Source organism: Lasiosphaeria miniovina (assembly GCF_030549165.1).
Source record: "Lasiosphaeria miniovina strain SMH2392-1A chromosome Unknown B0T26scaffold_2, whole genome shotgun sequence".
Lineage (NCBI taxonomy): Eukaryota > Fungi > Ascomycota > Sordariomycetes > Sordariales > Lasiosphaeriaceae > Lasiosphaeria > Lasiosphaeria miniovina.
In genome coordinates this window covers 3,608,160-3,631,282 of record NW_026848221.1, presented here as the reverse complement: position 1 = coordinate 3,631,282, position 23,123 = coordinate 3,608,160, and the positions used below count along the sequence as shown (strand labels likewise).

At 54.7% G+C, this 23,123-nt stretch overlaps 6 protein-coding genes across 6 annotated transcripts; 4 read left to right on the top strand and 2 right to left on the bottom strand.

Moving 5' to 3' along the window:
• Positions 1-1,899: 1,899 nt before the first annotated feature.
• Positions 1,900-3,925, bottom strand: B0T26DRAFT_603834 (cytochrome P450; the record flags this gene model as incomplete). Its single annotated transcript, XM_060435791.1, has 5 exons — positions 1,900-1,980; positions 2,129-2,218; positions 2,333-3,004; positions 3,098-3,475; positions 3,683-3,925. Coding segments are annotated over 5 exons (1,464 nt in total), but the record flags the coding sequence as incomplete, so codon positions are not given.
• A 1,658-nt stretch (positions 3,926-5,583) lies between these two features.
• Positions 5,584-12,252, top strand: B0T26DRAFT_847618 (uncharacterized protein; the record flags this gene model as incomplete). Its single annotated transcript, XM_060447610.1, has 2 exons — positions 5,584-5,873; positions 5,946-12,252. The coding sequence occupies 2 exons, from the start codon at positions 5,584-5,586 to the stop codon at positions 12,037-12,039; spliced, it is 6,384 nt and encodes a 2,127-aa protein (XP_060300654.1). The 3' UTR covers positions 12,040-12,252.
• Positions 12,253-13,472: 1,220 nt separating this feature from the next.
• On the top strand, positions 13,473-14,737 carry B0T26DRAFT_766451 (Ca2+ regulator and membrane fusion protein Fig1-domain-containing protein; the record flags this gene model as incomplete). The annotated part of the gene is made up of 4 exons (XM_060446473.1): positions 13,473-13,736; positions 13,793-13,852; positions 13,916-14,038; positions 14,109-14,737. Exons 1-4 carry the CDS (start codon positions 13,700-13,702, stop codon positions 14,735-14,737), a joined length of 849 nt encoding a protein of 282 aa, XP_060300653.1. The 5' UTR covers positions 13,473-13,699.
• Positions 14,738-17,301: 2,564 nt separating this feature from the next.
• Positions 17,302-18,927, top strand: B0T26DRAFT_847611 (uncharacterized protein; the record flags this gene model as incomplete). Its single annotated transcript, XM_060447609.1, has 2 exons — positions 17,302-17,591; positions 17,659-18,927. 2 exons carry the CDS (start codon positions 17,302-17,304, stop codon positions 18,749-18,751), a joined length of 1,383 nt encoding a protein of 460 aa, XP_060300652.1. The 3' UTR covers positions 18,752-18,927.
• Positions 18,928-19,363: 436 nt separating this feature from the next.
• B0T26DRAFT_748096 (phosphatidylethanolamine-binding protein) lies at positions 19,364-20,226 on the top strand (the record flags this gene model as incomplete). Its single annotated transcript, XM_060444922.1, has 4 exons — positions 19,364-19,517; positions 19,614-19,685; positions 19,780-19,789; positions 19,881-20,226. 4 exons carry the CDS (start codon positions 19,364-19,366, stop codon positions 20,224-20,226), a joined length of 582 nt encoding a protein of 193 aa, XP_060300651.1.
• A 210-nt stretch (positions 20,227-20,436) lies between these two features.
• Positions 20,437-21,156, bottom strand: B0T26DRAFT_695739 (uncharacterized protein). The gene is given in 2 exon segments (XM_060441316.1): positions 20,437-21,056; positions 21,069-21,156. The coding sequence occupies 2 exon segments, from the start codon at positions 21,141-21,143 to the stop codon at positions 20,805-20,807; spliced, it is 327 nt and encodes a 108-aa protein (XP_060300650.1). The 5' UTR covers positions 21,144-21,156; the 3' UTR covers positions 20,437-20,804.
• Positions 21,157-23,123: the final 1,967 nt, after the last annotated feature.

Below are 23,123 nucleotides of genomic sequence, written 5' to 3'. Positions count from 1 at the left end.
GTCAGTGCCGCCCCCCTCCACATTTTACACGCATGGAAATGCGGAATGTGTGGTGCCAAGTTCCAGCGGTGAAAAGTCTATGAGCTCGAGGTCGCAACTTGGGAGGGTGGCTCATTTCTGCGGCCGTAACTCAGCCACGCCCGTGGTGCCATCCAAGTGCGGGGAATGAAGCGGTGATGGGGTTCAGCTGATGTCCCAACAGTCCGGAACCGTGGACTAGTGGTGATTATTGGCGTTTGGGAATGCCGGTTCCTGCAAGTGAAATCAAGTCGATAAATTGCTGCCCTAAGGTAGCTGCTTTCCTACCTTACCTTACCTTCCTAAGGTAGCCAGCCCCCTGGCCGTTGTGATGGAATCCCCACTCCAGACGCAAGAAGATGGACACCTACCTCTACCACCTTACGGGCTTCCCGTCGCGACACTGCGAGGTAGCGGCGGCTTATCCACAAAACATCAAACTAATCAAGTTGTCGTCAGACTTGTGCTTACTTCACATTTGAGAGATCTGCTTTCGATGTGCGCCACGGTTCAGTGGAGAGCTTAAAGTTGCTCGGACCGAATAGCCCGCGGCCCCGACGCACCGACGCTTCAGGGCTTGCTAGCTGCCGCCACCGCGATCTACACCTCCTCCGGGGTAATACATGTTAGCGAGGGAAGGTGGCAAAGTTGGTGATTAGCGAGATTTCCCTGGAAGATACTAATAGTAACCAACGTACCAAGCTAACATGTATTTCCCCGGTGGAGGTGTAGTGCAAGTCTAGAAACACATTCGAAGCTTCAAGAGCTTGGGGCATTGCTTATCTCAGTGAGGCGGGGTAAGCGCCACCACTTTTTGACCCGGCATCGAACTTCACTGTGAGTGGTACACGTACTCGGCGAGCCTGATCCCATCATCCGTACAATACATACAGATACCTTACCTACCCTACCTACCTACCGTACTTTGGTGAACACATTGGTGTTTTGGTGTCTCAATATTTGGGCCCCTGGCATCACAAGTTCATCCACTTAATCACTGGATGTTGTTCACCAGAGCACCCTAACGGGCACTTGGGACATCTCATGTTGTGTAAGTTGCAGTGTATTTGTGCAAACATGCACGATAGGGAGTGTTTTGCACAAGACTCGGTACGAGGCATCTTCACCCTGTAGGGCCGATCTCTTATCGTCTTTGAGTGTTCTACTCGGATATTCGAGATAATGCTATGACGCAACCTGAAGTCGTTCACGTCAGGTTTCTCGGATACCTTAGATGACTAATACCTGGAAGGAGCCATTTGCTGTGACCCCGCGGAGATGTTGGCCGTGCTTGGCTAAGGTGAGGTGCCTTAGGTAGCAATGAATCGTGAAGCGGCAGGAGCAGACAACAATAAGGCCATGCCCATACCTTAAATTCACCAATGCAGACCGACTCTTGAAACCCGCCCGCCCACTCTCACGCCATTGGGCCTCGAGCTGGAGACCGCTTTTTATCCGCTAAGCGAAATATCGGGGCAGTGCGCTCAATTTTGTTTCTGCCAATTCTTTTATCTTTTATCTTCTTGTCCGCCCCGAGTCCCAGGCCAGCAAAAGCACACTATTCTGGTGGGATTTTAGTTAATCCGCTTCAAATTTACTGATTACATCCATTTATCATAACATGTCTACTCGGTTCCATTTCTCTGTTGTCTTTCGGCCTTAATCCAAAGGCCACCATGTTTAGCACTGTGGTCTATGATGCAACATCTCAATGGCGTCAAAAAGTGCGGGATGCTGACCCTTTCTGTCCCGCACCACATGAGTTTCAGCTGTCCACTCGCACACTCGCGCATGCAGCTTACCACAAATGTAACACCAGATCCACGCCCACGCCTTTCAGGTCACACTGGAGCGCCAAGCATTCCCCTTCGGACCCTACCGACGCTGGGACAACCTCACACGGAGCCCGGACTGGGCCACGAGCCAATGGTTGTTGACGCTCCAGTCCCCAGCCAGAGACACCTGGAATCAAAAGGTCAGCCCTGCTCGTGCTCCCCGAGATTGATTGCTCGGCGACCAAATCATCGAATGAGTGAGAAGAACGCCTCTGCATGGACATGGGGATGGATCAGGAGCATAGGGCTGATGGTCCGGGGATTCGGGGACCCACCTCGTATCGAGCAAACATGGTCGGAATCAGCTTATAGATTTCGAGGTACGAGATGTTCTTGCCGATGCAAGTGCGGTGTCCGGAGCCGAACTGTTGCCGCGGGCAAAAACGAGCAGCAAACACGCGCTGTTAGCCGAGACCAAGATACCACTTTCCCCATGCATGATGCAACGGCACCTGGTTGAGATTCAGCAGTCAACTTACGGTAAGCAAACATCTCTCCATCACCACTCGCTGCCCCTTGTCAGCCAGCCAGCGGTCGGGATTCCACTCGTCCGCGTCGGCGCCAAACACGGCCTTGTCGCGGTGAATTACCCAGGGGTTCATGCCCACAACGGTGCCCTCGGTAAAGTGCCGCCCACATAGCTCCACTCCTCCTATCGGGACGACGCGCTCCATGCTAAGCCCGATGGCAGGGTGGAGGCGCCCTGCCTCTTTAACGCATGCGTCAAGATACGGCAGGTTGCGCGACTCCTTCCATGTGACTATCTCAGACAGCCTGTTCTCGCGGCGGGCCTGTTCGAGCTCGGCCAAGAACTTCTCGAGGCTCGCCGGATGCTTGAGGAGAAAGTAGATGATGGCGCGCAGCATGATGGCAGTCGTGTCGCTTCCCGCGAGGACGTTGGAGGTGGCCCACGCCGTCACAAACCACTCTGGGATATTCGGATCTTTGACGCGCGCCTCGAGAAAGCGCGACATGAAGTCTCGAGAGTTGTAACTTGAGGCGGCCGCCTTCTCGGAATCACTGCTGACCCCCGCCCTCTCCCGCGCTCTGGCCAGCGCAAATGCAACCACGGGTGAGTTCCTCTCCGGGAGAAGGCGCTGGAGATAGCGATTCTTGACCCATAACTTGTCCACCCACGGCATCTGGCCGGCCTTGATGGTTGTCAGTTGCGGTGTTTAGAATAATATCGAGAGACGGGGAGCCGAAGAAAAATTGGCGACGGCAATGATGGAGCTCGCACCCACCCAGGATGTGTATTCGAAGAACTTCCAGATGGAGCCCATGATGCCGTCGACGTCCTTTGCCTCGTCCAGAAAGCCGAGGCGTTTGCTAAACGTGATCTCTCCCATGACATCAAAGGCAAACCACTGCAGCCACGTGCCGAGATCGCAGGTGCCGACAGCAGCATCACCGCCAGCCCGGCTCTGGACCTCCTCAAGCCGGTCGAGGAAGAAGCGGATGGTTGTGTCCACGTACGGCTCAAACTCGATGAGGCTGCTCATCGAGTAGATGCCAGCGATCGGGCGCTTCATCGCCCTGTGCAGCTTCTCGTCCTGCGTGTTGAAGAGCCCCTGCACGACCTTGCCTCGCGACATCGGCTGTAGCACTCTGTAGTAGTCTGACTGCAATGTAACCAAGCCACACACGTTTTGTGTGAGAGTTTTCAGTCAGCCCTATATCATACATGTCCCCCACCTCACACCCGTCTAGAGTCAGACAGAAAGCAACAGAAAAATCTGACATGCAGAGCCAAGCCAAGCCAGGTAGCTGTCTCATGTTTGTGTGTGTGTGTGTAACAGAACCAACAAAAGAGCAGACTGTTTACGTACCTTGCCCATATTGACCCCTGTCCCGTAGATCTTCTGAATCTCGTGGGGGTCGCCGACGCTGACGCAGTTGGGGCCGATGCGGACGAGCTTGCCGTACTTGTCGTGGAGGCTGATATAAGTCTCGTGGGCCTTGCCGGACCACGCCCACCCCAGCCGCGGGAGGTTGGTGATGGATGCGAGGAACGGGCCCGGGACGTGGCGCTGTTTCTCCCACGACCGGAAGAGCCAGACGAAAAGGAGCAGCGGTATGCTTAGAGGGAGAAGTGAGGTCAGGGAGAGAGCGCGAGCCCAGTCGGGTGCCATTATGGCGGTCATATAACAGGCGTGAGAGGTGGAATGATGATTAAGATGTTTGTCACAAGTCTCGAGGTTCTTGCAAGTTATAGCCTCGGTATAGAGAAGCCCAGAGGAGATGAAATGGCTTTGCCTATGCTTGGCTCTGTTTCTCGTTTTCATAAATGTCAAATAGGAACAAGAGACAGCCTATTTAATGAAAGTTAAAAAGCAAAAAGAGGTCCCCGGACTTGTAATACGAAACTGTCAAGGCGACTGCGCCCACCGCAAAATAAAACGGCCGCTAAGCAAAGTCCGCGTAGATTCAAAAGACGATTCAAAGGGACCCCCGGATTCGTAACACGAACCTGTCAACGTGACTGCACCCACCGCAAAATAAAACAGCCGCCAAGCAAAGTCCGTGTGCATTAAAAAAACGATTCACAAAGACAACCAACGGTTTCATACAGAACTGCAAAAGAGGAGGTCTGTGATAAGCAAGCTCGGTGATGCGAGCTTAGAGGATGGTAAGACGAAGGATTACTGGGTGGTTGGTCGGTCGCAAGGGTGAAAGGATTGGGATGTCATTGCCGTGACCGAATTGGGCAACTAAACCCCGGCGTGCCCGACCCAAACCACATCATAGCTTTGGATCGCGCTAGTTGAGGAGCCAACTGACTTCTAAATCAAGGCCCCAGTTGACTGCCAAGGAAAGGATCCAATGAAATGTCAACTCAAAAATCCAATTGACTCTCTAGTTTGTGTTATCGGGCGGTATGAACGAGTTGGGAGTAAAGCAGCCATAAGCAGCCAAGCCGCTGGGCGCCGCTAACGGTCGTGCTTGAAAAGTCTTGGAAGGGGCTCCGAACGGTATAAAAAGGAGATAAGAAAAAAAAGGGGGTGAGTCGGCTGTTTGTTGGGGTAGGGCGGGGCGGGGCGCGGCGCCATGTGCAGGGTAGTACGTACTCTGTCCTTCTGCGTATTCCCAAACTGCTTCGCCGCTCTGTTGTGCGTCTGGAATTTTCCGGACGCCACTCACCCCTCTAGCCCCCTACCCAGATCATGACGTCCGATGGATATGCGGCTTACCAACACCGATGGAGTTAACCCAACCTCTCACCGTCTATATGCCCCTAGAAGATCCTGAGCCCTAACTCCATCTCCGACCATCGCATTGATGGTGAGGTCTGACCAAAGTCACAAATGGAGCAGCTAACACAGCCTCCTGCCGGAGCTGAGCGACACAAACCGGCGTCTGTGTATGCTCAAGTCCGTCATTCCCGCGAATGCGGACCTGGCTACCGGCCCTTTTGAAGCTCTAACGATTTGGCGGAGCTATCTCCATTGTCAGCTCGAATGTAGCGTATCGAAGGATCCGGCTAGCGTGTCTTGAGTTGTATATACCGCTCCTCTTTTTGACAATGCACGTGAGTAGGGAAACCTGGAGTCGCCGAGATAATGGTCGAGCAGTCTTGACCAATGTGATAAACTAAGGGCATGTCTGGAGGCCGTTGTTGTGAGGAAGAGTATAATAGTACCCATGGCTGGAGCACAGTCTCTGGAAATGGCCACCCCTCCACACCGACTTCACCACTCAATTCCTTGCTTCCACAGCTGACAATCCCAGAATGTCTTCAAAAACTTTACTCATCTTCGGGGACCAGACCGGGGAGGTCCTGCCGTCCATCGAGGAGCTGAGTCGACTTACTCCTAGCTGCCAGAGCCTCAATGCCTTCTTTCGGAAGTCTACGGATCGTCTCCGGACTGCCATTGCCCAGACACCAGCACAATACAAGCGCCAATTCCCTTCGTTTAATTCGCCGTTAGAGCTAGCGACTGCTGTCGCCAACCAGACTGCCCAGAGCCTAGCCCTGACAGCAGCGCTTCTCAGCATTGCTCAGTTTGGCCATGTAATCCTGTAAGAAACAGGATCAGTGAAGTTGTGAACAAGACAGACAAATTACTAATACCAATGCTCCACGCTCAACAGTTATCTGGAGTCTAGCCCACGAGCACTCGAGAGCTCCAAAAACCCTACAATTCTGGGGATATGCACCGGTACACTCACAGCTGTGGCCGTCGCATGTTGTCAAAACTTGACCGAGGTTCTCTCGTTGGCCGATGAGGTTGTCCAGCTGGCATTTCAAGTTGGCCTCGAGGCTGCCCGGAGATCCCAAGTCATCGACCGCTCGACAGATAGCTGGGCAACCTTGGCAATCAACATCAAGGTGGATGACGTCCGACAAGCAGTCCAAGCCTTCAATGTCGGGTCGGTCCTTGAGCCAAGCCAAAATGCATACATCAGCGCCGAGAGTCCCTCGTCGGTAACCATCAGCGGCCCACCGCCCACCACGTCCCGCCTGTTTGGCCAGGAACTGTTTCGAAAATGCAAGAGGATTCCTCTTCCGATCCCGGCGGCCTTTCATGCCAGCCACCTGGAGCCCATCTCAAGGAAAAGGCTCATAGATGGACTGAGCCCATCGCTTCTCGAAAGCGTCGTGCAGCATCGATCGATGATATCCCCTTCGTCTGGTCGCTTCTACTCTGGCCAGACGTTTGCCGACATGCTCGAAGAGGTTGCTCACGACATATTCCAGGCTCCAATCTCATTTGAAGCATATGTGTGCGGATTGTCGCAAGCACTTGGCCCACAAGCGACGTTGCTTAGATTTGGGCCAGTGAACTCGGCCAAAGCCATCCAACAGGCTTTGAAACCGTTGGGAGTGGATGTCGACATGGCCGACCTGCAACACCAGGATGAAAAAATTACCCCTGGAAACACCGGTGCGATTGCCATTGTTGGAATGTCCGCCCGTCTGCCCGGAAGCGAGACGTTGGAAGAGTTCTGGAAGGTGTTGGAAGAGGGGCGTGATCTCCACGAAAAGATCCGCCCAGATCGCTTCGACGTCAAGACCCATTGCGATCCTTCTGGAAAGACCAAAAACACGAGCCTGACGCCATATGGGGTGTTTATTGACAGGCCCGGTTACTTCGACACGCGTCTTTTTAACATGTCGCCGCGGGAGGCGTCACAGACCGACCCCCAGCAGCGACTGATGCTCCTCACAACGTACGAGGCTCTTGAGATGGCCGGCTACACGCCCAACGGCACACCCTCAACAAACACGAGGCGGATAGGGTCGTTTGTCGGTCAGACTAGCGATGACTGGCGAGAGGTGAATGCGAGCCAAAATGTTGATACGTATTTCATCACGGGCGGAATTCGAGCCTTTGGTCCCGGCAGGCTGAATTATCACTTTGGATGGGAGGGTCCGAGTTATTCAATCGATACCGCCTGCTCGTCGAGCGCCGCCTCGATTCAGCTGGCATGTTCCGCTCTGCTGGCTCGAGAGTGCGATATGGCCGTTGGCGGGGGCGCCAATTTCCTAACCGCGTCCGATCTCTTTGCCGGATTGAGCCGCGGCAGCTTCCTCTCCAAGACTGGGGGCTGTAAAACATTTGATCACGACGCCGACGGCTATGTCCGTGCCGACGCCGTCGGAGTCGTCGTGCTGAAGCGGCTGGACGACGCGCTTAGGGACAGGGACAACATCCTCGCCGTTCTTCGAGGGGCGGTAACCAACCATTCGGCCGAGGCCGTTTCCATCACTCACCCACATGCAGAGACACAGGAGCGCCTTTTTCACTCGGCACTGTACCAGGCGGGTATCCGACCTCACGACATCGATTATGCCGAACTGCACGGAACAGGGACACAGGCAGGCGACGCAACCGAGTCTAGATCCGTGACTAACGTCCTCGCCCGCGGCCGCGCCCCATCAAATCCCCTCTACATCGGCACAGTGAAGCCAAACCTCGGCCACGGTGAGGCGGCTAGCGGTGTGACATCGCTCATAAAAGCAATTATGATGCTGAGGAAGAACACGATTCCGCCCCATATTGGCATCAAGGGTCGCATCAACCAAAAGCTGCCGCCTCTTGCTGAGCTCAACACGCACATCTCCTTCGGAAACACGCCTTTTCTGCCGCGCGCCGAGGGAGACGGGAAGCGCAGGATTCTCATCAACAACTTTGACGCAGCGGGAGGAAACACAAGCATGATCATCGAGGACCCCCCAGCCACCAGCATCAAAGGAGCCGATCCCCGCTCCCACCATGTTGTTGCCGTGTCGGGAAAGACCCCGAATGCAATTCTCAACAACACTCGCCGGTTGCTCGAGTATGTGCGGTCACATCCCGGCACCCGCCTTGAGGACATCGCGTACACGACGACTGCGCGACGCATGCACCACGTCTTCCGACGGGCCCACGTCGCCTCTACTTTAGACAGCTTGTCTCTCAGTCTGGAGAGAGCAGTGTCGGAAGAGGCGTGGACCAAAGTCTCAGCGACTAAGCCCCCGGCCGTGTTCATTTTCACGGGCCAAGGCTCGCAGTACACTGGCATGGCTTCTGGGCTGTACAAGACCAACCCGGTATTCCGCGATTCTCTTCAGGACAGCGCACGGATCTGCAGCTCGCACGGCTTTGCATCCTTCCTGCCGCTTATCGCCGACGACGCCTTGGACATGTCTCAGGCAACAGCAGTGCAGGTCCAGTTGGCCATTGTGTCGGTCGAGCTGGCCGTCGCCGCGCTGTGGAAGGCCGTGGGGATCGTGCCGACTGCTGTTCTTGGCCACAGTCTGGGAGAATACCCAGCTCTGTGCACGGCAGGGGTGATTTCGCTGAGCGATTGTCTGTATCTCGTCGGCAAGCGCGCAAGTCTCATGATGGAGAAGTGCACCCCCGGCACGCACTCAATGCTCGCCGTGCAGCTGGGCTTGGAGGAGGCTGAAGGCCTCAGCGACGAACTAAGTGCCTCTTACGAGATTGCTTGTGTCAATGGCCCCGCATCGACAGTGATCAGCGGCCCAGTCGACCGGATAAGAGTGCTCCAGGAGAAGGTGAGGTCAAGAGCTGTCAAGACCACGCTGCTAGAGGCGCAGTTCGCCTTTCACTCGGCGCAGATGGACGAAGTGCTTGAAGATTTTGCTGCAGTTGCCCGAAAAGTCCATTTCTCAGCGCCTTCGATCGCGGTAGCATCAACAGTGCTTGGGACAGTCGTTGACAAACAGGGAGTGATAGATGCGAGGTATCTGCAACGCCAGACCAGAGAGAGGGTGCAGTTTCTCAAGGCCGTGGATAGTGTCAAATCCTTGCTGGGGGATGGCCGCAAAGTCAAACAGACGGTGTGGGTTGAGACTGGGCCCAACCCCACCTGCCTTGGCTTGGTCCGGTCGGTGTTGGGTGACTCTGACAACGAGTTGCTCCTTCCCTCGCTCAAGCGCAAAGAAGGCGACTGGAAAATCCTAGCAAGCGCGCTAGCCAAGACCTTCACCGCCGGACTCGACATAGACTGGAGAGAACTCCACCGCCCCTACGAGACTGCCCTCCAGCTTGTCGAGCTCCCCAACTACGCATTTGACCTCAAGAATTACTGGATCCAGTATGAAGGCGACTGGGCAGTTAGAAAGGGAGATGCCCCGGCCACCGCATCGACGCCAGCAAGCCCAAACACGCTGCCTCCTTCCTTTTCCACGACAAGCCTCCATCGAATCGAATTCGAGAACAGCGACACTGCAGGAATCACCGTCACATTTGCCACCGATGCCAACGAGCCCAAGCTTAACAAGGCCCTCCGCGGCCATCTGGTCAACGGCGCTGGCCTCTGTCCGAGCTCTGTCTACGCTGACATGGCCTTCACTGCCGCGAGATACATCCAGAGCCTCGGCGATGCGGCATTTGATACGTCGATGGACGTCCGAAACATGGATGTCTTCAAGCCTTTGCTCATCAATCCCGGCGAGACAAAGCAGATTATCCGCGTCAAGGCGTCAAAAAAGTCGTCTTCCGACCAGGTTGAAGTCAAATTCAGCTCCCAGGACGGCGAAATCTACGAAGACCATGCCAACTGTACTGTAGTCTTTGGCAACGGCAGCAACTGGAAAGACGAGTGGGCAAAGACGGCGTACCTCGTCAAGGCAAGGATCGACCACCTCATCCAATCCGCGGCCCTGGGGAAGACACACCGGCTGCTACGGCCCATGGTCTACAAGCTGTTCGCGGGTCTGGTAGACTACGATACGAAGTATCAGGGCATGCGCGAGGTCTACATGGACAGCAACCTCTTTGAGGCTTCTGCCAATGTCAAGTTCAACACGACTGACGCGGACGGCTGTTTTACCTACAGCCCTTACTGGATTGACAGCCTGGCTCATCTCTCTGGGTTCGTGCTGAACGGTGCTGACACCACCCCGCCAGACTCGGTATACATCTCGCATGGCTGGGGAAGCATGAAGATAGTTGGGCAGCTCTCAAACGATAAGGAGTACCAGAGCTATGTGCGCATGCAGGAAACAAAGACGCGTGGAGTCATGGCTGGAGACGTCTACTTTTTCGATGATGGCGTGGTCGTTGCTGTCTGCCAGGACCTCAAGTTCAAGCGGATCAAGCGGACTATTCTCAACAGCCTCATGCCTTCCACCCTTTTTGGGCAAGATATTCGAGTTTCCGCTCAGAGTTTGCCTGTGACAGGACCAGCTGCGCCGAGCCGGAATCTCATAATACCACAAACCCGAGAAGATCCAGTCCAGGCGGTCTCGTCTCTGGATTTCAGCATAGTTCTCAATCTCATTGCCACGGAAGTGGGGGTAGAGATATATGAGCTCAGCGACGATGCCACGTTTGCAGATTTGGGGGTCGACAGTCTTCTCTCGATCAGCATCGCAGCAAGACTAGGTGCTCTGCTTGGCGAAAATATTCCTGCGACTCTCTTCACAGAGTGTCTGACCGTCGGGGATCTTCGTACGCACTTCACGGGGCATCGGGATTCCAACGACGGCGCCTCAGTTTCGGACAGCAGCTCTGACAATGGCGAAGACATCTTCACTGCTCCGGCAACGACTGCAAGTACCCCCATGTGCGCCACCACCGAGACCATAGGGATAGGGACACCGGCTGAATACTCGATCGAAGTATTCCGAAAGATTATTGCCGACGAAGTCGGAGTCGACGCTAGCGAGGTCGACGACGGGACGCCTCTTGCGGATCTCGGAGTTGACAGTTTGCTCTCTCTGGCTATCTTGGGCTCCATCAAGTCACAGACAGGCCAGGTGCTCCCGTCGAGCTTCTTGGTAGATAACCCGACCATCGCCGCCATTCAGTCTGCCCTTGGCCGCCCTTCGACTACCCTGCCTGTGCAGAGGCTTGTGCGCGTCCTTGAAAAGGCACAGCAGAGGCTTGATGCCCCCAGAGCAGAAGCAGTCTTGCTCCAGGGTTCGGTTTTGTCGCAGGACCCATCGTTGTTTCTGCTGCCAGATGGATCGGGGAGTGCAAGTAGCTACGTCGGTTTCCCGCGCTTGCACCTCGCTGGGGCAGTTTACGGCCTGAATAGTCCGTTCCTGGACAAAGCAAAGGATTTTACTGTCTCCATCCAGGATGTGGCAGCCATGTATGTGGCTGAGATCCGGCGAGTGCAGTCGCACGGGCCGTATCACCTTGCCGGCTGGTCCATCGGTGGCACATATGCATTCGAAGTCGCGTCACGGCTGATGCGGCATCACGGAGAACGGGTCGACAGCCTCACGCTCATTGATGCGCCCTGCCCGAAATCGCTCCCGCCATTGCCCATAGAGACTATTGGGTTGCTGGAGAGGATAGGCGCCTTTGACGGGTTGAAAGATAGGCCTGCAGCCGGCGCCGGGGAGGGTAAAATGAGAAAGGGCGTGCAAGACCATTTCGCAGGGTCCGTCAACGCACTCAAACAGTATCGACCGGTGCCAATGCCTCGTTACATGTCGAGCAGCATCAAGACGATTACGGCTGTGTGGGCTCGTCATGGCGTGTGGGAGACGGTTGGAGAGGAGGTGCGTGCAAAGCATGCCACGAGCGGAGGCGATGCAAATGCTGCGCAGGACTGGATCATGGATCCCCGGGAGAGCTTCGGGACCAATGCTTGGGAGATGCTCTTGCCCGGTGGAGATATCAGATGCGAAGTCATCACGGGGGATCATTTTAGCATTATGCGCAAACCGGGAGTCACGGAGCTGGGACATCGGCTGGCTGAGGCAGTGAACAGCTCACGGTAGGCTTACTGTTGGCTGGCGGTGGTGTGATTTGGTGTTGGCGCTGGCAGTTTACTTGATTGATTTGTCCAGTTATTTTGAATTTCTGGTTTAAGGGGCTTGGTAATTAAAGCTGATGGCTTCGCGAGAAGCTGAGCGTTATCAGAGAGCAGTTAGACTTGTTTCCTGAAAGACTTGGGTACATGGATATTTTTTTTCAATGGCATGGTTTTATCGAACCGATGACATTTCATATATATATATATATTTTCACTTCGATTGTCCAGTTGCTGAATGTCTACAACCGTGGAACTCGAGACAATTAAAGATGAATTACCTAGTTACAGCAAATACAGTAATTAAATACATAGGCCGAGAGATCTAAATATCCCGCCCTGACAAACATTCAGAGATTCGGCTGTCCTTGAGTCTTTAATGCACTGATTTACCGTTTGACTTCCATTTGTGACTTTTTGCCCGACTCCCCTTCTCCACCTCGGGCGAGAGCCTGTTATGGTGCCTGTCGGTCAGCGTTTGAGTCTTCTTCTGTCGGCCATGCGATGGCGGCTGTGATTGGACGCAGGGCTTGTCTCCGTCCAGTCTGGCAAACTTGAGAGCGGAGGACAAAGGACGGCACGATCGATCGATTGGGCACACACGCATCTCGTTCATTCGCTGCGACCCTAAAAACAGTGGCCGGGCCCGATCCGATCGGACCCAGTGATTGACTGGTGGGCGGCGCGTGGCACCTTCAAGCAGTAGCCACACGATCGGGTGGGCGCGTCTTGTCTAAGCGCTGGGTGTGGTTTTGGGTTCGGGCTTTTTTGCTGCGAAACAGTGGCCGTCGCTTGTCTCGTCGAATCGCTGCCCGCGCACGCCCCGCCGCAACCCTGGCCCTGACACAGGACCCTGAACGGCAAGACGTTAAAACGGGTTTTAACCTTCCCCGCAGCGCGCGTCCCCAAACCACCGCACCCCAAGCGGGATCGCACTTGTTTGGGTCTCGTTCAACGCCGCGGGAAAAACCTGGAAGGGGACAAGGTGAGCGGGCTGCACCTGGGCGAAATGCCCTCGGCGTGACCCGCCCGGCTCTGGTTCCGGGTTGATTGTCTGGCTGCGTTAGACGCCGTGGGAATATGACATGTTTTTTTGGGCTTTGCATTCCTTCCATGGGCCGCGAGAGGTAGCCAGCCGGGCCAGGGCAGGGTCACTCCATTACACGTATTGCAGGCGCCTGAATGAGGCGCACAAACAATAGTGTATAGTATGTACCATTCCATGCCATGTATATAACCACCCACCACATGGCCTCACCAACACATGACTTTTTTGCTCCTCTGTTGTTGTGAGTCAATTGTTATTGCCAGGCCCAGCACAAAGCATTGTCTTTGTTTTTTTTCCTTGTTCTATTTTTTTCCTTTTTTCCTGTTTTCCTGGCCAACGTCTCCTTTGTCCGCGCAGGGTTCGTTTGTCTATTGTCATCGCGCTTTGTGTCCTTTGTTGCTGGTCAACATTAAGACTCTTCGGTTTTTCCGCCCTATTGTCAGCCACTTTCCGTCGACTCGTGATATTTTTTTCCCCTCTTCCTCGCCTGTTCGAAATTAAAAAAAGTTCTGTCTCTCGAATTCGATATCTCGGAAGCACATCCCCCCAATCAAGCCATTGACATCACAACATCGCCGCCATGGGTGTCTTCCAAGTCGTCAAGCTGTTCTTCAACCGTACGGTTCCCCCCTTTGCCGGTCTTTGAGAGTTGACTTTGCTGACGTCTCAATAGCTTACAAGCTCCTTCGCTTGCTCCCCTTCACCCTCATCATTCCCATCGTCCTCTTTGATGGTAAGCTCGCTTTGCCACCCACCCCCTGAAGATGGGCTACGTTTGCTGACAACATAACTATAGCTCTGTCGCTCTCGGGTTGCGTCTCGACGTCTCCCGGCATCCCCGGCCTCTATGTCGTCTCACTGCGGTCAACAAAGAACACGACTGCTCTGGCTGACGTGCAAGTCCGGATCGGGTATTTTGGTATGACTTCCCCCTCTTTGATCCGTGACCAAACTTGGCCACTGGCTAACTCTCCCTTTTCTGTGCACAGGCATCTGTGGCACCGATGGCTCCGGATTCCGCTGCCAATCGTCGTCCAAGAGCTCCGCGTCCGACGCCGTGACGGCGAACCTGTTCCCCGGGCTCGGTCTCGGCAACACGACGACAACCTCCAACAAGTCCAGCAACACGACAGTCGGCAGCATCGTAGGTCCGGCCAACGCGGTGGACGTGCACGAGCTGGTAGCAACAGCGCTTGAACTGCAGGTGCAGATCTTCATCTCGATCCTGGCGGGCGGGGCGTTCCTGTTCGCCTCGGGCCTGGTGTTCCTGGTGCTGCACAAACGCGACGCGGCGAGCCCGAACCCGGACAAGCCGCGGCGCAGCGCCATCCTCAAGCGCGGCACGTACGGCCTGCTGTACCTGTCGGCGGCGCTCGTCTTCACCGCGTCGCTCGCCACTAGCGAGACGGCCGGCGCCCTCGCCTACGCGTCCTCAACTATCCGCAACGCCCCCGTCCTCATCTCCGAGGGCATCGCCCTGCCCGTCCTCCAGTGGATGGCCTTTGGGTTTACGCTCCTCTTCACCCTCGCCGTGCCCTGGATCGCCCGCCCCGGCTATGTCACGTCGCTGGTGCGCTCGCAGAAGAAGGAGCAGCAGCCGGACAAGGAGATGGCTTGATGCGGCCGTCTCTTGTGTCTCTCTATTTTTCTTTTTTGGTTTTCCTTTTCCTCTCGGTGTTTTGCACTTGGGACAGCCCAGGTCGGGCCGGTAATGAGATGGGGGGTGCGCGGCGGCGTTTGTGCCGACTCGGATAGGCGGGCGCCGTCTTGGCTGCTTACATTTTTTTCCATTTCCTCGGGTACCGGTGCAGCTAATTAGTCTAAAGAACCCTAGCAGTAATCATGGCACGCCATGTGCTTCCTCACAGATGCAACATCATGAGATGAATTACCCAAGATTATTCTCACTGCATCTGTGGCTTACTCTGTCTTTAGTATTTTTCAACTTGATTAGACTTACCCCCATTTAGTTTACATCACTCCCAGAAGACTAGCCAAGAGGCTTCTATGGATGCCATCCAGCGTCAAGCGTGCTTTGCTTTTGTACAGTGTCGGCTCAATATCATGACTCTGGAATCGTCTATCGGAGAGTGCTCCTTTGCGTGGCACGCTTGTGGCTGATGAATGGTACGCCAACCCACAACTCGGACTTTTTTCCATTGTGCAAGCATCAAAGTGCGAATTTCTTGGCGGACTTCGACTTGTATAGCAGGTGTAACCAATAAATACGTTTTAGCTACCTTAGTCAGTGAGGCTCTGTGCTAGGGTCCGCTGTAAATCAACATCTTCGTTGAGCTGCTGCTTCGATTTTCATTCTGAAAGCTTTTTTCCCGACTGATTACCACTAATTACGGACAACTGACTTGGAGTTTGGATAGCAGTTACCGACGAAATGTGATTTGTGACATGTGATTGATCAGCCCATCTTGTTTGTTTGTTTGCTTAAGCCGTCTCTTTTGTACGTTGACATTGTTATCAATTAGAGGAATACATCATGCGCCTGTCGTGTTTCCGGGTCGACTTCCTTTCCACCCCGGACTCGCATGAGGTCGTGGCCCACGAGTGTTTGTGTAGCCTGATGAACAAACTCGTGATATGTGATTCGCTGAAGACTCAACAAACAATTAGATGTCCATTCATCTTGCTTATCTGCACAACCCATTACGACAAGTGACTCTGGCCAGCACGGTGGCATCAGTTAGCTAAGCGTCATTTTTAGCCGAGCATTCATCGCTAACTGCGCAATCTGTCCAACTTGTGTCATGGCCAGCTGACCGCGACGGCACGATCAGGATTGCTTAGTTTTAGTCTATTGTGCATCGATACGAGCTCTGTTAGAAACAGTCGGATCAACAACAACATTCGACATTGGCGTCGTGTCCTGTGTAATGGGAACGACTCCGCCTCAGCGATTGCACGGAGGAACTAGCGTCGTAGTGTAATAACAAAGTCGGGGTGCTCTCGACTGCCAAGGGCAGCCTAGCGTATTATGTAAAAAGTCTAACGGCGCGCGCTGAAGCACTGGTAGGGCTCCAACGAAGAAGTTCCGACGAAGAAGTTCCAACGAAGAAGGAAGAAGCTAAGCTAAGGGATGGAGCAACTTCAACTTATCCGTCCACAATTAGACCTTCGCTTAATTATTCCCATCAATGCTTCCATTGTTCCGTAGACCCAACACGAGTGTGGGCCGGTGAGATGGAGCAGGCAACAATACGTGTGCGTTGGTTGTGCAGAGACAACTTCGATACGCCCTGCACCCCATCACAAATGGCGATGCGTATGCGCGTGCTGTTGCGTGTCAACTCGGTTTCGTCGCATTCGCCTTTTCTCCATTTCCGATGCTAATTCGTTCCAAAGCTGCCGCTAGTCTCAATCAGGCCAACCAGGGTGCCATGTAAGGTAACCATTCACAACACCAGCGCATCCGAATTCCAAACAGAATTGGAGTTAAATCCAAGCTTGCAGTTACGGGGCACCTTGAGTAGTTAGCTTCCAAAGAAGTTCGTGCAACTCGTCGAAAGTCTGGTTCTGAGGACAGAAAGGCCACTAGCAGAGCTGCCAAGGACCCGTTGCTGGCCCCTGTAATGTTGTCTGCTCGGCTTCCAAATTCCGTTTCGATGCAAGGCCAGCAGCAATGAGCGATCAATCCGCTTGGTCCTTGCCAAATTCCCAGGTCACTCCCTCAACATCGGCTGCTCCAGCGCCGCAGCCAACCGGCGGCACAGCCATGCATCCAAGACCTGTAAGGCCCTGCCTATCCTTGCCCGGGCCCCTTGGCAATTCCGTACGATTTTTAGCCTGTCTTGCGTCCCAGAGCGCATGGGGCCCCTTCAGTTACCTTAATTATTGTTCTCTTATGGATAATGGTGGCACCCCCGGCCAGGTATAATAGGAGAGGCCATGCCTGGCCCAAAACGTTCCTATTGTTTGTTGGGCCTCAACAAAACCTCGCATTGCTGCATGTCTGACGAGCCCTTCCCTATTTATGGCGCCTATTTACTACCGAGACACATGGTAGATAACTAATTACCCGACGGGACTTCTACTGCCGTCTCCATAGTTACATGCACCATATCTTCTACTTGCTCTCCATCATCCCGGTTTTCCCACTCACTCGGGTCTTGGCATCCTCGTCGACATCTTATCCCCATTTCCCCACCTACAGCCACGACGAATACCAAAATGGACCAGGCAGCCTTCAAAGTCGTCGTCGTGGGAGGCGGGCCTGCGGGCCTGGTCGCGGCCCACGCCTTCACCAAGGCCGGCATTGATTTTGTCGTGCTCGAGGGCCGAAGCTCCGTGGCACCCGAGCTGGGTGCCGGCGTCGGATTCTGGCCCATGAGCCTGCGCATCCTCGACCAGCTCGACATCCTCGAACAGATCCGGCCCCTGCTCAACGCCTTTCCCTCCAAAAACGTCATCCTCGCCGACGGAGGAGTCTTGCAGAATTACCCTCTCAAGATGGACGAGTAGTGAGTCTTGGCTGATCGCCCCTCCCTTCTTTGCCCCCCTAACCAGTTGCATGACCACCTGCCCAAGCCTCGGCGAACACTTTTATATGTGCCACCGAGCCGACCTCCTTCAGACCCTCTACGACACGCTGCCAGACGCAGCCAAGGCTCGTGTTCTTACGGGTAAGCGCGTCGAGGTCATTGAGGTCGGCGACAGCGGCGTCCGCGTAGGCTGCGAGGACGGGTCCTGGGAGACGGGGTCCATAGTCTTTGGCGCCGACGGCGTGCACAGCAAGGTCCGCCGCCTGGCACGCGAGGCGGCGCTTGAAGAAAACCCCGAGGCGGAGACGGACCCGGTGCGGCCGTTCCTCACCAGCTTCGAGGGTCTTTTCGGCAACTCGCCCCTGGACGCCCTCCCGGGCTTTTCACCCGAAGATCTTACCGAGGTGCACTCGTTCGGCACCGACATTCAGGTCTTTGCCGGGCGGGAGCGTGTGTGGTGGATCGTGTACCACAAGCTGGACGAACCCACCCGCGAGCCGCTCAGATACTCGGACAAAGACAGGGACGCGTTCGCAGACAGGGTCGGCCACCTTCACATCTCGGACAAGCTGACGTTCCGCGACATGTACGCCGCCCGCAACAGCAGCTGCGCTGTGGCGCTCGAGGAGGGCTCGCTGAAGCACTGGGGTTGGAAACGTATCGTGATGCTCGGCGACTCGTCCAACAAGATGACGGCCAACGTCGGCATGGGCATGAACTGCGCCATCCAGGACGTCGTCATCCTGGTCAACCACCTTCACAACCTCTTGTCCAAGGCGGGGGCACCCGGATCCGGGCCGTCGGCCGCAGCAGCCGAGACAATAGACACGCCGACGCTGGAGCGGCTGTTCGACGCCTACTGGGCTGAGCACAACGAGTTCTCGCCCAAGTTCACCTACCTCTCGGCGCGAGACGTGCGCATCGGCAGCTGGAGCACCTATGTCCGCTACTTCTTCGACAGGTGGCTCTACCCGCTGATCGGCATGCGCAGGTTCATCTTCAGGTTCATCGTTGCGCGCTTCATGAGCCGCGGCCGCGTGTTGGACTTCCTCGAGATCAAGAACAACTTCTCGGGCACTGTGCCCTGGACCCACTCGCCCAAGAACATCGCCAGCAGCGGCAAGGAAGCAAAGCTCTGATAATATCTGATACGAAACATTTCTTTTGTCTTTTGGGCTGGTTGGGTACCGGGGAGTTTTTGGTTGACTTGGCTACGTCCATGACATCGCGGATATTTCTATTTAGAGCAGCAGTGATTTCTAGAGCAGTTATTACCCCTTCCAGATTCTAAAACCCCAATCAATATTCATCGTGCATCGACAGTTACACGAGGTAATCAATGCCGGATCGATCCGAGCGATGCGGGGTACGCGGGCAAATTGCATGAGTGCCGCTTAAGACGAATGTGGTATCGCAATTTAAGTGACAATAAGTGGTGGGCATATCAGTTCGTAAAAGCTGGGTTCCCAAGACATGTATGTATATACTGTACATTTAGCCTCCACGCGCCCCCAAATAAGCTCTTCCTGATATTGCGTGTAATTATCATCTGGCCTCCAGCGGCCAGTCATATCAGAACGCCACGGCTCATAGCAGGGGGGGGGGGGGGGGGGGGAAGGGGGACACGGGGCAACTGGAATGTCCTGGGACAGAGCTGCTATTTAACCAGGACAGGAACACCGCCCAACACCCACATTCCTTTCCTCACCTACCTGACTTTCTCAGGCACAGGCTGACTCCTCATCGCCACTATGCTCTTCCCAACAGCAGCTCTGGTCCTCGCCGCGGGCGCGCTTGTCGCGGCCCAGACGCCCGCCGGGTTCACGCCCGAGGTGACCGCCCGGTTGGACCTCGTCTTTGGGGCCAAGACGGTGACCGTTCCCGGCACGAGCTTGACGAAAGCCGGTTAGATTCACCCCGGATCCAGAGTTTGCTTGGCTATGGGAAATGAGTCGATAGAGGAGGCACTGACACTTCTCGGGCGGATGTGTGGCGAACCAGAGACGGCAAAGCAGCCGACTATTGGCACCACCGACGCGGTCCTGAACGGCACGTACCTGTGGATGATGATAGGTGGGTAGAACTTATTCAGAACTGCCGGCGACATACGCTACCTCTGAGCTGTCTTCCGTATTCTAGACTGACAAACAGCAAACAACAATCACAGACCAGGACGTGTAAGCCCACAGCCACCCTCCACAACTAACACCAACTCTCCTAGACACCCGGTAAAGCCAAAACCATCACTCACGCACAGCCCAACCCTAGCCCAGCCAACTTCCAAAACCCCAGCGCCGGCGGCCGCCGCACGAACCTGCACGCCATGCTTACGGGGTTCAAAGCGAGCAGCAGCGGCGGCGGCGACGTCGGCGCCGTGCACGCACTAGCCTCGTCAGCGACGGGGCCCGTCGCGTACACGGGACCCGCGCCGCCGGCCGAGACCCCCGCGCACCCGCACCGCTACGTCAGCCTGCTGTACGAGACGCCCGCGGCCGGCTTCGCCGTCACGCGCGCCCAGGTCGGCCAGACGCTGGGGTTTAACCTCGCTACGTTTGTTGCGGCTGTCGGGCTGGGCGCGCCGGTGAGGGCGAACTATTTCAATGTTACGGGGTGAAGGGCGGGATTCGTTTATTTATATGGGGTTGTTTGTTTTGAGGTTGGAGTGAGTAACAAGACTTGATGGATCACGCGGTAATGGCTACACTGATGCCTGGGTAGCAGGCAAAGCCACTTTGAAAATGTTAATACTATGCATGGATATACAGGACGGGGAGCCGGACGAAAAGGCCAAGCTTTAGAAACCGAAAAGATTCAATGCAATTAGCTGACAACTCCGTGTAAACCCATGCTGCGGTATGCTGATCGTGCAACGCCGTATTCTCCATGACGATGTAGGATCGACTCTCCTGATAATCGATGTCTGTGCGCCCTGAACTCCAGGTGGAACAGCAGCCGAAAAGCCGAAAGGATGAGAACCGGAAAAGAAGTAGGAAAAATAAAAAGAAGCCCGTCATCGACGCCGCCATCTCGTTTGCTCACGGGTGAGCTCTAGGCCATGCCAGCAAGATAACCAACCAGCCACCATCCAAGTTGCAATTTCATCAACCCGAGTCGAGTAATTAATTAACCAAATCTGACTTGACTCCAAAACTACATGCGAGAAGAGACTGCCGTCCTATGATGATGATGATATTAACATCCACATTCACACCTCCAGCGCGGCCAGCGCCGCACGCATGTCCTCCACGGCAGGGTCGCGGCTGGTAGCGGTAGCGGTGTCGTCTTCGTCAGCATCATAAAACTGCGCGCCGACGTCGCTGATGTCGTGCATGACGCAGTCGCCACCAGCTTCAAACGCCGCAGCACCGTCCTGGACATTGTCGTTGTTGTCATTCCTCTCTCTAGTGCTGGTGCCAGTACCAGTGCCAGTACCAGTGCCAGTACCAGTGCCAGTACTGGCATATTGCACGACAGCCCCAGCCCCTCCGGCACCATAAAATCTAGCCACAGCGCCGCTACTGTTGCTGCCATTGAGAAACAGATGCTTGAGGCGCTGGTACGCGGTCCAGGCGCCGTGGACGGCCAGCTGCAGCATGACGAGCCGCTGGCGCGAGTATATGTCGGCGACGGCGCGCGGGTGCACGGCCAGGTGGCCGACCATGGCGTCGTCGCCGCTGCGCAGGTACGCGCGCGTGCGCTCCGAGAGGTAGACGGCAGCCGCGGTCGTCGTGATCTGTCCGCCGGGGGGCAGGATGCTCGTCGGCCGCCACGGCGATGACGCGGAGCCCATGCCCACGCCGCGAACCCGCTGGCGAAGGTCGTTGGGCCGGCGGAAGCTCTGGTTGTTGTTGTTGTTGTTGTTGTTGTTATGGTGGTCGCCGCGGTTGCGGTTGCGGTTGCGGTTGCGGTTCCTGCCGCTGTTGCTGCCACGGCCGCCGCCGCGACGCTCTCTGCGCGGTGAAGCGGGAGGAGAACCGGCTGGGGTCTCGTGCTGTGGGTTGTGTTTATTTTTTTTTCTCATCCGCGGAAGGAGTGGTGAAAGGGCAGCGTTGAGGTCGAGAGAAAAAGAGTGGAACCGGAAAAGGCGCGACGAGGATGAGATGAGAGGGGATTTGCTTACCTGGACTTGGCTGTCCATTTTTTTCGTTCTTTCCCGTGAATGAAATTGAGCACTGTGGATATCGCGACTACAGACGAAAGATAACGAATTAATACGGTTAAGATTTTCACGTGCGTGCGGAAAGAAGAAAGTTGGTGACTTTAAAACTCTTACGGGCGGAGGAATTGGGTTAAGGTTTTGGAGGTACGGTCGATCCACCTTCCCCTGCACGGCTAATTGAGAGTCGGGAAACGTGAACAATGAAGAAAGCTGGAGAAAGATGTGAAAAGAGATGCAACTTACCAGGGGAGCCTGCCTGCCAACTGTCGGGTCGAATGTGAATGTGAATGCGAATGCGGTAAGAGTTCGCAAGGAAACTTGGGTTTTATGCCACGAGGTGCGGCGTGTTTAACTCTAAAATTAAGCAGGTAAAAAGAAACCTAGGCCAACGAATAAGTCCAACGGCGAAACGAGGGCCATCAAGGTATTCTGAATTCTATTTAGAAAGGCTCGCGGTAGGGCACATTTGAGTCTGTTCTGACTGATTTGTATGAGAACCAGCGCAAAGCAAATTCCAAGAGCAGCCACGAATTCCGACGAAACACCGGGATCTTTCCCAGACTTTATAACCCAGCCTATTATACAAATTTGCAGGCAACGACGGTGATGAAAAACAAGCAAGTCTTTCACCGACGCAATTGCAGCACTAGACATTACAAGACGTGAAATGCGGCAGCAAGTTTGGTGTTGTTCCTCAGTATTTGCACCTGAAATGCGGCCTAGTCGTGTCATTTTACAACCGAAAAGCCGTATTTGTAAATAAAAAAACCAGCCTAGCGATCTTAGTCTCGGAACTAATTAGCCCAGGCGCCGATTTGGGCAAGCATGTCGTCCGCATTTTGGTGTAATTATAGTTGAAAGGGACACAACAAAGAGGAATTTTGCCCAGAATATTTAACACGCAGCCTTTCGCTCCACCAGACTCACACAAGTGCGCCCATATCCACGTCTGCGCCTGCGCTACCTCGCAATGACATGTCTATGTTATTCCATATGACACTTCTTTGTTTTCAGTCCCACTGCCGACAGGCTCTTGCTGCCAAATGTCATGTAGCCTGTGGGCTCTTTTACTTTGAGCGATTTTCGATGGCCTTGAAGTCTTTTCTTGACGTGGCCCATGCGAGAAAATCCGACGCGAATCCAGGAGCAAACTGTGTTCGTCAATTATCATGAGACAACGTTCACAGTGCTGTCCTTGATGTTTCCAGGTAACCGTAATAGATTACCCAAACTCTTGTGGAAGTTGTAGGCTTATAGTTCAGACCACCAGGCAACAGAAGTTATCTGTTTTGTCGTAGGCAGGCTACCGCTGCACCGGTAGACAAAACAGAAACGTGTTGCCTGAATGGATT

Coding starts and splice junctions, on each gene's coding strand:
- B0T26DRAFT_695739 (XM_060441316.1), bottom strand. CDS start 21,143: ATGGCAGCAACAGTAGCGGCGCTGTGGCTAGATTTTATGGTGCCGGAG.